Source organism: Morone saxatilis, unplaced genomic scaffold (assembly GCF_004916995.1).
Source record: "Morone saxatilis isolate NCDOM2014 unplaced genomic scaffold, NCSU_SB_2.0 Contig17, whole genome shotgun sequence".
Classification (NCBI taxonomy): domain Eukaryota; kingdom Metazoa; phylum Chordata; class Actinopteri; family Moronidae; genus Morone; species Morone saxatilis.
The window spans coordinates 15,181,502-15,193,257 of record NW_023339729.1 but is presented as its reverse complement, the minus strand read 5'-3'; the positions used below and the strand labels follow the sequence as shown (position 1 = coordinate 15,193,257).

General features: G+C 39.9%; 1 protein-coding gene across 1 annotated transcript in view; it reads left to right on the top strand.

The window, feature by feature from the left end:
• The window catches only part of camk2d2 (calcium/calmodulin-dependent protein kinase (CaM kinase) II delta 2), a 40,705-nt gene that overhangs the window by 21,746 nt on the left and 7,203 nt on the right, over positions 1–11,756 (top strand). Inside the window, exons 3-14 of the mRNA XM_035659728.1 lie at positions 1,893–1,952; positions 2,566–2,620; positions 3,578–3,643; positions 4,219–4,291; positions 5,856–5,958; positions 6,134–6,217; positions 6,467–6,561; positions 7,176–7,298; positions 7,562–7,645; positions 7,906–7,948; positions 9,100–9,137; positions 10,480–10,539. Coding sequence (XP_035515621.1) covers positions 1,893–1,952; positions 2,566–2,620; positions 3,578–3,643; positions 4,219–4,291; positions 5,856–5,958; positions 6,134–6,217; positions 6,467–6,561; positions 7,176–7,298; positions 7,562–7,645; positions 7,906–7,948; positions 9,100–9,137; positions 10,480–10,539 — 884 coding nt within the window. The remainder of the gene's footprint in view (positions 1–1,892; positions 1,953–2,565; positions 2,621–3,577; positions 3,644–4,218; positions 4,292–5,855; positions 5,959–6,133; positions 6,218–6,466; positions 6,562–7,175; positions 7,299–7,561; positions 7,646–7,905; positions 7,949–9,099; positions 9,138–10,479; positions 10,540–11,756) is intronic.

Here is an 11,756-nt window from a genome sequence, read left to right as displayed (position 1 = left end):
TTATCTGCTGTTTATTAAGACCTTTGTCACCTCTCCAACTTATGTAGATGGCATTGTGTCATTACATGTCTAAGCTTGTGTCACTGCCGCACCCAAATGGCCCGAAAGGAATAAGAAATTACTTTAAGGAAGTTAATAATTTCGTGGGAGTTTATCCAAGTAACCGCAATCCATTAAATTGAAAAAGCAATAGAGGAATAGGGATGATTTTTAATGAAAACATCATTAGGCTGACAGACACACATCTACCTCTTCATCCATGGTTTAGCAAGTGAACATTTCCTTTTCTGTTTTTTTGTACTTGTCACTCACAGTATATGGGCAGATTTTTGTATTTTTAGCTTTTAACTGTAGTGCAGCCACAGCTCATCCTGTATTTGTTTTGCATGTCACTGCTGGGATTTTGTTCTGGCTTCATCTCTTTCACTGCAACTGATGAACAGTCTTTCAGTCACAGTGAATGTACTGTACTGGTATTTTTACCGAGCATTTGAGGGCACGCCAAGTTCCATTTCGTTAAAAGTATACTGCAGCCCCAAGTTTGTCAATGTGTCTGCCTGTCGCTTCTTATAGAAGCACTACGTCGACACAAGCAAACAATTACCTGTACTTATAATGGGAACAAGCTTTCTGGTGTTCTTTGTTGGCCTCTGAGTCCACAGTTTCCATAGCATCATGAAGAGCAGAGGAAGGAGACACAGATGAGAGTGAAAAATAGACGTCCTATTTTATTTGAAAAAAAAAAGTAGAACCATCTTCTCTTCTCTCTCTCTCTCTCTCTCCGTCTCTTCCTCTCTCTCTCTCTCTCTCTGGCACTTGCGCTCTGTGTCTCGAGGCAAAGCTGAAGTGGGTCGCCTCAACACCGTACTGCATCGCTCATTATAACGACTGCTGCTTTGACTCAGTGTTTCCGAATCAGAGTAACTGGACTTTGGTTTCTTCTGACCGGGAGATTTGAGAGTGACTTGTTGTAGGAGTACAACCCTAATACCTGTTGTCTGTCTAATGTCAGTGTTGTATTCAATTCATGAAACTGTTTTGGAATCCACTTTGATTTTTGCAATATAGAGTATAATAAGCGTCCACTGTTAAAATAGGTCCACAATGCTCACTGCCAATCCCACAGTTGTGTATTTCCCCCCCCCCCAATCTGTTTAAAAAAATTAAAAAAACAACAAACTTATTGGCAGAGATACATGTGGCTATCGCTTAGCTGTTGTTTCAGAACAATGGACAATGCTGTTTTAGTCTTTCTGGGGCTAGGGTTACATGTTTAAATCAATTAATTTGTCAACTTGCAATTTTAGTGGTTCCCTTAGTCACTTTATCCTGGCACTGGGCTTGATGTATTATAACATCACCTAATCCCAGTCTGCTGTAAGTGAACAAAGAAACGTTAAGAGCACAAAAAACATAATGATCTTTATGTTTAACATTGGCTTTCGGAGATGTGAAATGAAATTTAATTTGTGTCCTTGCAAATTTATTTTGTCTTTAGGGCAGCAAAAGGAACCTGCGAGCCCATTGCAGCCGCTGATATTAAGCCCGACACCAGAGGTCAATATGAATCCACTGAGGCGGCTCACTCTGTTTGTTGTTCACTGTTGCCTGCCTGTTTGTGGCACATAACCAAGAACATATCAGGTCGCATTATTTTTGTCAAGCATTTCAGTTCTGATAAGGAAAAGAGCCAGGTTGACACGAAGCCAACACACACATACACACTGATTATGACATCGATGCTGTGTCCTCCACTAAGTCAAAACTAACTCGCAGCCAACTTCATATTAGATGATCCAGAAAGCCAATCATAGCAGGGAATAATGAAGAGCATTAAAAATAACCTGTCTCTGTTTCTCTCTGTGTTTGTGTCTCCTCTATTTTTCTTTTAGATCATCAAAAGCTGGAGAGAGAGGCGAGGATTTGTCGTTTACTGAAGCACCCCAACATCGGTGAGTAGCGTGTCCCCGATCTTAAAATACGCACACACGAGAACACACGCTGATACAAACAAAAACACACATATTTTGTTCAGGTCTCTGGTGAATTCTGCTGTGGCTATTCATCTTCTAGACACAGTTATGAGGGAGAGAGAGAGAGAAACCAAGTGTGTGGTGTGTATACACAGGTATCTAATGATGATATATCTGTGTGCTCTCCCAGCCACATGGGAGCCCTACGCCCTCTTACTAAACCACTGACCCTTTACACTCTTTCCTCCTCATTATACATCTGATAGACCCTGTCTCTCCTCTTTTGTTCTTTTCACACTCATTTGTTCATGTTCTTTCTTTTCCTTTTATTATTATTTCAGATTCCTTAAATCAGTTCTGCACCACAGCTGCCATCCAACATAACTATGCTCTTATAAAGTTCGAGAACAACACTTGACAGCTAACAACCTAACTCTGAGGCACAGCAGCACAAAGGAAAATGTGAATAATGAGTATTGACAGTTAGTATTGAGGTGTTGACTGCTTTCTGTTTCATTTGGCTTTTTCCTCTGTCTCTTTTCCTCTACTGTCCTGTGTTTGTGTGTGTGTTTTTGTTAAATCTCCTCTCCAGTACGACTCCATGACAGCATATCAGAAGAGGGTTTCCACTATCTGGTGTTTGATCTGTGAGTATCAGACACTCTTACACACATTCTCTGTCAGTTATGACCACCCAAACAAGTTGTTTTTAAATACTCCTAGTTCCTATCAAGATAGATTGGGTAGCAGCAGCTTTTGTAAAAAAGTTTTTAGGTAACCTACAACTAGTGATTACTGCACTATAAAACCTAAAGAATATCGTAGCTAGTGAAGACTTCAGTAATGTGTAAATCTGTTGCAAATGTGTCCAATCAAAAGCAACCACCTATGTAAAGAGGGAGTCCCTGTAGCATCAAAAGCTGTAACATAACTGACAAAAATAAAAGTTTTAGTCCTTTGTAAATGTAAGTATTTCTTTGTTTATTTATATTTATGTACATGACAATAATATGTATATTTCAGAGTTCACCTACAGTATTAAGGCTGTATCCATTAAGCTAACCTACTTAGGCTGGTATTTAGTCGGACTATATGTTTTGTAATTTAAAGGACTAGTGTGTAGGATTTAGTGGCATCAAGCAATTCTTATTTTCAGGCCATCATACACTAATGAAAACATACATATGTATATGAGTTAGCGATACACCAGTTACATCTGGCAGTTACTTAGTTATTAGGTTACTGAAGTAAATATTAAATTACTGAATTATAACTTTTCTTTTTCTTTTTAATCTAATTTCTTAATGCTTTGGTAATATTGTCTTTATTGCACTTACTCCAATAAAGCATATTGAACTGAATGTCGGTGGAAATGTAAGAACTAATCTCTGCAATGAAAACTAGCTTGTGTGGTGCAATCAGTTTCAATTAAGTGGTGCATAATTCTCCATTTAGCTAATAATAACAAGGCTAAGTTTTAACTTATTTTGAGCTGGTTCAAAACCTGAATGAGCACAGTTAAAAAAATCAATGATTTATTGTGTTTTAGACACAGAGAGACAGAAACAGTAAAATGCACATACATTTTCTCTGTCCCTCTGCAGGGTAACAGGAGGAGAGCTGTTTGAGGACATCGTAGCCAGGGAGTACTACAGTGAGGCTGATGCCAGGTAACACACACTGCTGAGCACAGCAGCCATTGTACATCTCTGTTACTGGTGTGTATATTTGTGTGTTTCACGTATGGTCATCTCAGAAGTGTGATACAGCTGCCTTGTCTCTGAGGCATCTCATAGAGTTATTTATAAAGGTGATTAACGACATACAGCCGGCGGTATTAATCATACAGAGTCTACCTTACACTGCCAGCTTTATGTTGTAATACTGCCTCCCCAGAGAGAGAGAGAGAGAGAGAGAAAAGGGGAGATAGTGTGTGTGTGCCTGTATTTTCTTGTCATAGCCACTATATAGCTTTCGTTTGTCTATACAGTTAAATAATAAATCATGTGAAAAATGACTTACCTTCATGTGACTAAATGTCATCCATCACGGAAACAGCGTCACGCATAAGAAGTCTAATGAGAGGGACATATGATACAATGCTATAAGATTGTTTCTTCTACTTTTCCCCTTAATTAATTCACCTCATCTTCTCTTCTCTGCCTTTCTTCTTTTCCTTTTTCTTCCTCACTTTTCTGTCTCTTCATCCATTTGTTCATCACAATCGTTACTCTCTTGCCCTCAGCCACTGCATACAGCAGATCCTCGAGAGTGTCCATCACTGCCATGTAAATGGGATCGTCCACCGGGATCTGAAGGTTTGTATGACCGCCACAGCTGCAGCTGCGACGTTGAGAAAGACCTTACATCCACACACTTTGCTTTTTATTTACAGTCTGTTTAACAATTATTTTCTTATTTGAGAGGCAAAATAACATTGCAAAGTTTTTTTATTTGACACATTATTCAATTGTTTTTTGTAGAGGCCCTAAAAACTTTGGGCCATTAATAAAGCTGATTTGACTTTGAACTCTTTGAAATTGGCTGCAATTCTGCTTCCAAGATTCAAACCTAACAAACTGCAGAGACTTAAGGCCTGGCTCTACAACCTACCCTCCTATATTGTTACATCACAATGTTGTTTAGTCAATATTAATATCTGTCCTGCCAATGTCAAGAATAAGCACCCTCCTCTAATATTACCCCTTATGCTACAGAGAGCATGCTTGCATTTGTATGTGTGTCTGTGTGTGTGGGATTGTGTAGTAATCTGAGTGTACCACTATGGTGACAGAAATAGGAGCAATCACAAGCCAGAACCTCGGGAATGATCATCATTTGCATAATTATGTAAAAACTATGTTGAGATGTGAAAGATTTTCCAAGGTCATGAATATTCTAATGGTAGTCCTCCCAAGAGCGGTATTATGTTGAGGAAAAAGGAGGATGCAAGAAAGCTCGCTTGAATATGTTCAAATGGATTGTGAAACATAAAACTGTACTGTACTGAGAAAAAAAAATCTAATTTAATTGTGGTGGTTTGTGAGATTTCTAATCTGTCGACTTTATTAGGGCAGATGAAATGATTTTAAGTTTTCAGATACTTCATAATCAGGACAATGTATTCATAATTATGTAAATGATTATGGAGATGCGTCCAGTTGTCAGTTAGTGTCTCGTTGAGTCATATGTCTGCTATAAACTGACTGCTCACAGGCTGTCTGTGTTTAGAGTCTCTAAATGTTAGGAAATGTATTATTCAGTAGAGCACACTGTCTAACTGGCCTTAGGTTAGCAAAGACCTTTCTGCACCTGTGTCCATGTGTGTGGATGAGTGTATGAGTATATGTGTGTACGTTTGTGTGTGTGCACGTGTGCTGGGGGCTGGCATATATTTATGATTGTGCTAAACTGTGTTAGCGCGCAGTGTGTGTTTGTCGATACCCATATGTGGCTGAGTCACTTGTTTTTACACCCACGTCCCGTTACACTGCACCTCCCTTCTGTACCCTTCTCCCTGCAGTGTGCACTTTGTTCCCACTCATGGATTTTAACAGTGGATTGGTGTTGCTTTAGACGAGCACATCATGTCTGCTTCCAATCCATGAGGCTAAGGGGATGAGTCCACAACTCTAGCGAGAAAAATGTCCGTTGTCACATAGAGATTTGGTCCCGTGCACATTTATGTTGCTCTGTCATTTGTGTGGCAGAAAGAGAGTTGCCTCAGACACTGATTTAAGAGCAGTTTAGCATTGTTGACCCCTAATAGTTTGGATTAGGATTTGGTTTGGCTAATCTGATTTTAGATCTGTGTCTGTGGGCGGCTTGTTCCCAGAGCGTGTGACCTCTCACCTCTAACCTGTTTGACTCCGCCCCCCCCAGCCTGAGAACCTTCTATTGGCCAGTAAGCTGAAGGGGGCGGCGGTCAAGTTGGCTGACTTTGGGCTGGCTATCGAGGTGCAGGGGGACCAGCAGGCATGGTTTGGTGAGTATTCATCCATCCATTTTTCAACCTGAATCAGTTGGTCAATCAAGCAACCAACCAGTCAGTCGATCAATCAATCACTCATTCATTTAGTTGGGAAACAGCCTAGTCACTGAACTGCCCACTCCTGCCTACCATTCCACATCTACTCCCTCCCTCCATATCACTCCTCCAGGTTTCGCTGGCACTCCGGGATACTTGTCTCCGGAGGTTCTGAGGAAAGACCCATATGGGAAACCAGTGGACATGTGGGCTTGTGGTAAATAACATTCAAATCTCTCACTGAAACTGTTCGAATGAACTTCACCCTGGAGCTAAAGCCTCATTCTATGGCTTTTATATATGGTTCTGCACCAAAACTGCAGCTTCATGTTGTTTCAAGTGTTCTGTGCAGTGTTCAATTAGTGATTTTTATTAGGGAATAATATTGATTATGTCAGTATACAGTACTACAGTATATTGGTATTTTCTGTTTACATGCTCAACTTACCATGTCACTTCCTTTCAGGTGTCATTTTATACATCCTGCTGGTGGGCTACCCTCCCTTCTGGGATGAGGACCAGCACCGTCTTTACCAACAAATCAAGGCTGGGGCCTATGATGTAAGCATTCACACACATACAGTACAAAGTAGGGCTGTCACAAAAAGTTCAATAAAACTCAAGTTTGAATGAATAAAAACTAGCATGTAATTAGTTTGAATGAATTCAAATGGAACTCATATAGCCAATCCTAAAATATGTTGACGTGGCTCTGTTAACAGACGATGTAAGATTTGTTGTCCTGGTAATTTCACCATTGTAAAAGTCAGCAAACAGCCTTACAGCCTATATCCATGAGTTTGTCATGTATGGCGTCTTCCCATATTGTTGGCCGTCATGCCTATAGTTTAGGCATAGCTTGTTTCCTGTGAATTTTGAGTTTGGACGTATCATTACTGACTGAATATTATATTTTTTCCCATTGACGTCTGTATACATTGACCCCCATCACATGACAGAAAAAAACAAACCAATTTTGACTACACATATTTAATCTATTTTTGGTTCTGCCTTTTCTCAGATGATTGTTTTACTATTTTTTTTTTCATATTCTTTTTATATTTTCTGTTCCTCCTCTTTTTTGCCTTGCTACAGAAACAATATCTGATTTATATTATGTCACTAATAGGTTTGTCTGTGTAATGAGCTTTTGACACACTCTTGTTTTTTGACAGTTCCCGTCTCCAGAGTGGGACACTGTAACTCCTGAGGCCAAAGATTTGATCAACAAGATGCTGACCATCAACCCCAGTAAACGCATCACTGCCGCAGAGGCTCTCAAACACCCCTGGATCTGCGTATGTGGCACACACACACTAACAGATATAAAGATTCAGACACACAAATAAAAACCCACACACTGATAATAATAAACTATTATTTATTACTATTGGTAACTACCTGTCATACCATCAGATCCAAAAGATCCAACTTGCACAAACACACACAACTCTCCACAGTTTCATTGCCCACACACACACACACACACAAATGCTTATATTCCTCCCCTCCATTGTTTCCGTTCTTTCCTAATCCTCAAATCCTCTCATCTTTCCTGCAGCAACGGTCCACTGTAGCTTCCATGATGCACAGGCAGGAGACTGTGGAGTGCCTGAAGAAATTCAACGCCAGGAGGAAACTCAAGGTGAGATGTCTGGCAATCTTTCTATTTATGTAGAACAATCCATCCAGCCATTTTTCTCTCCCCATCTCTCTCTCTACCTCACTGAAGACTTCTCAGGGTAACTTAGAAATGTTGACTTGCTCTCTAAAACCTTCAAGTTGCCCTTTTGCTGTGCTTCCCTTTCTTGCAGTAACCTTATAATCAATCTACCTATTTCTGTCTCTTCCTTCCTTCCTTTCATGATCATTGCCTCCTTCTTTCCTTCTTTTCTATCACTGCAGGGAGCCATATTGACCACTTTGCTGGTCACAAGAAACTTCTCAGGTATGTCTCTCTCAGCCTGGTTTCCTAAAACATATCTTATGAACTCAAAACATTCATTTTGAAAAAAAAACCAAAAAAAAAAACCAGAAGGCTGGAAATGCTTTTTAGCCTTTAGCATATCTTCTAGTCATGAGGAAAAAAGATCAGAGGCATTGCAAAGTAGGTAAAAATGTGCAGTCAATCTAAAAAGAAACCTGAATAGAGGCTTTTTCACCTATTTTTGAATGCCTTCGATCTGTTTCTCTATAGAACAAAGATGATCTTGGCACAAAGGTGCCACTGGTAAACAGCCATCTCTCTTTATCTCTCTAGCTGTTGCTCTTTCACTATCTCTATTTTGCGCTATACCATACCCTTTTGCATGCATTTCCTTTGACCTGTCTCTACTTTCTTAGGCTCTTACTAGCCTGCCTTCTCTCATCATTCTACAGTTAAATGCATTAGTGCATTTGTGTCTCTTATTATTCATCATTCTCTTCCTTTTTCAAATTTCTTTCCTTCTTTTGTTTGGATTGTGGTTTCCATTTGAGGTAAGATTTTTGAAATGACAGGGAAATATGTGGAGTTGATGATGTTTAGGCATTCTTGCTCTTCTAATAGCCAATCACATATGCATGAAGATGAAGAGTTTGGTATTCATAAGAACAATATTGAACCTCACGCTTGCAAGAGTGCCAATATGAGATCAGAATGAAATTAGATCAGACAAGGATGCAGCATGCATTTTGAAATGCAATCTATCTAGTGTTTGGATTATTTTTATGCCATGAGAAATACAATGAGAGACGAGTGTGTGGGTGCTAGTGGTTAAGTGCACGTGTATGTGTGCAAATGTCAATTTAAGAATGCTGTGTAAGTCTGTTGGAGATGGATAGATTATCCTTTTCATCCCCTCCTAAATACACCACCCATCCTTCAGCCCTTCACATGTGTATTAGTATGTAGTAGGAGAACAACCTTGCATAAATGATGATACCATTCTAAGCACCTGTTGCATTGCATTATGGATTTTGCAGTTGGATTTTGCACCTGGAGTTTGAAGATAAGCACAGTTGACTGATATGCTTGCTGCATGTTAGTGTAGCCTCAGGCTCAGGACTCTGTTTGTGAACTCTCATGCTGAAGTGTTTCTTTCTGTCCTTCTGCAGCAGCCAAGAGTTTGCTCAACAAGAAGCAAGACGGCGTTAAGGTGAGCTGCTTTGCACAGTGAAGAAAATGCTTTGTTACTTGCATTAGTCTGTTGGAACGTTCAGTGTCTGAGGAGCCTTTTGGATAACTATTATGCACTGTGCACTTAACATCATCATCATTCAGGGACAGTCACTCCAAGCAGTGGGCAACAGTTGTTATTTTCTTAGCTTGATCTCACAGTTGTTTTTGTGGCACAGCAGACCACATTCATTATATGTGACTAATGTATCTAGTTTTAGCGTCTTTAAAAAAAAAAGTCTCTTTGGTGTCTCTTCTCACCTATAATTCCTGAATAAACCATGTTTCATATTTTCCATAGTCACTTAGTCTTTGCTGTAGAGCCCCTGGTGTACTTAATCCTAGTATTCTCTGTGTGTGGGGCCCAATCTGAAATGAACATGTTTGTGCGTGCACATCTGCATGCACATACAATGTTGAGAATTTTGTGACTGACTAATACTATGTGCCTGATTTAAATATAATTGAGTGTTGATTTGAGATTGGACCTCTGCATACATTGTTTGAATCAGTGTCACTGTGTTTGGGTCTTTCTGAGTTCTACAGTATGTCACATTACGAGATCCATTCCAGGGAGTTTATCCCTCAGTCATGTGACCCCGTCCAAAATAAGTAAGTAGCGAAGGCACATGTCTGTAGTGAGAAGTGTATATAGTAGGGTTTGTGAATATGGAAACAGTATACTAAATGTACAAAATACAGAGGAAACCTTTCCTACTGAATTGTTGAAGGCAGATTAAATCCATTACCCTGTGCAATTTCGACAACTGATTATATTATTAATTCAGTGAAAATTATAGTCATGTCGATGCTATTGTATTTAGATTGTTCATTTTTTATTTGTGTCCTTCAATAGATGGTTAGACCATTACCACTATAGTACATTCATATAATAAGTATTTGTTCATAATACATTTAAACCACTGTGTCTATGTTGTTTCTAACAGACTCTTATGTATTTTACTAAATCTAGCAGTTTAAAATTCGATCAAAATGTGTTACCAAATTAGGTTTTTTCCCTCCAACTACTTTTAAGATTTTTCCCTACCTTTGGCAAAGCCCAGTTTAACTGACATCTTGTGCTTCTGTTTTTGATTAAGTTAAAGCTTTCCTCAATACATCTACCTCTCTGCTTAAGTGTGCTTTATCGAATATACACATTTTGTTAAGAGGTCTTGGTTGGTAACAGTCAGTAACATCAGATCGTTGGGACACATGAGTCGGGATGATCTCTTTGGAATGGACCGTTGCCAGAGTGAGTGTGGGTATGTGAGTGTGTTTGAAAAGTGTGTGTCATGTCCCTTCTACACTGCCCCCTGCAGGTCAACAACAAAGCCAACACAGTGACCAGTCCTAAAGACACTGGCCCTGCCCCTGCGCTGGTATACACACAAAACCTCACCTACACCTGCACCTTCATCCACAAAACCTTTATACCTCCCCACCTCAAACCCCGCTGTGAAGGAGGTACAGGTGCACCCTTTCACATGGGGTCAGATGATTTCTTTTTAAAATCTCAGCCTTGCTTGATAATTTTTTTTAACTGGGTGTTAAAATACCAAAAAAATATAATGGATGAGCTCAACCTTAGGCTATCCCTGAATGAAATAGTGTGTAAAAGCTTTTGTGGCTGCACAGCATGTCCCAGCTCCAGCATATACACATTAAACTATTTAATAAACTATTTGGAATTCAGATTTATGTGTTCATTCATTCATCTGAATTAGCAGAGCATGCATGGGGCATACATGGCTTGGCTAGTTTGGATTTGCTGGACCGGTATATTGTTGATGTTGGGCTGAAACAATAAACCTTTACACACGTTTGGATTGGGCTTTGAGTAGTGTAGTTTTAAATATGTCGTTAGGGGGGCAACCTCTACCTCAGTCCCCCCTCTCCTTGCTCCTTTGTCCTCTACAAGAACTCTTCCTCTCGCTTTCCTCTTTACACACCTACACCATGCATGTGCTACTTCCATGTCATGAAATGTACTGCTATCATTTTGCACTTAATAATATGAAGTATTGACAAGTAGCAAGTATGTGTTATTGAGTTTGTCTGTGCTTTGTTGGAGTGTGAGAATGGCGTCTCCTTGGGCTCATTATGATGCTACATTCCCAAGTGATTTGGCCGTCATTCATTGGCTTGCGCATGGTGTCTGCTGACTGGCTGTCTACGTCAGGCCACATGACTGCTGCTCTGCATGATGTCAAGGCTTTCTGTCCCTCCATTTGCTGTCAAGATGATTACGCATGAACACAGGCACATGGCATCTCTTTCTTTCTTCTCTTTCTCTCTATCTTCCTTTCTCTCTCCATCATCACACACACACACACACACACACAACACACACACAAATGTAGGCTGCTGATGTTATAATCTACTGTAATCAGGGTGAGTGATTAGAAGGACTGAGCTGGTCATCAGGATCGATTGCACAAAAGCCCAGACATCTGATTACTTAGGCAGGACACTGTTGAGGGCTGATGAGAGAAAAGCAGACACAGAAAAAGACATTGAGCGACAGTGCCATGCAGGAAGGGAGATAAAAGCTTGAATAAAAAGAAAAGTGGGCACAGGCAATTGCAGAACGGTTTAT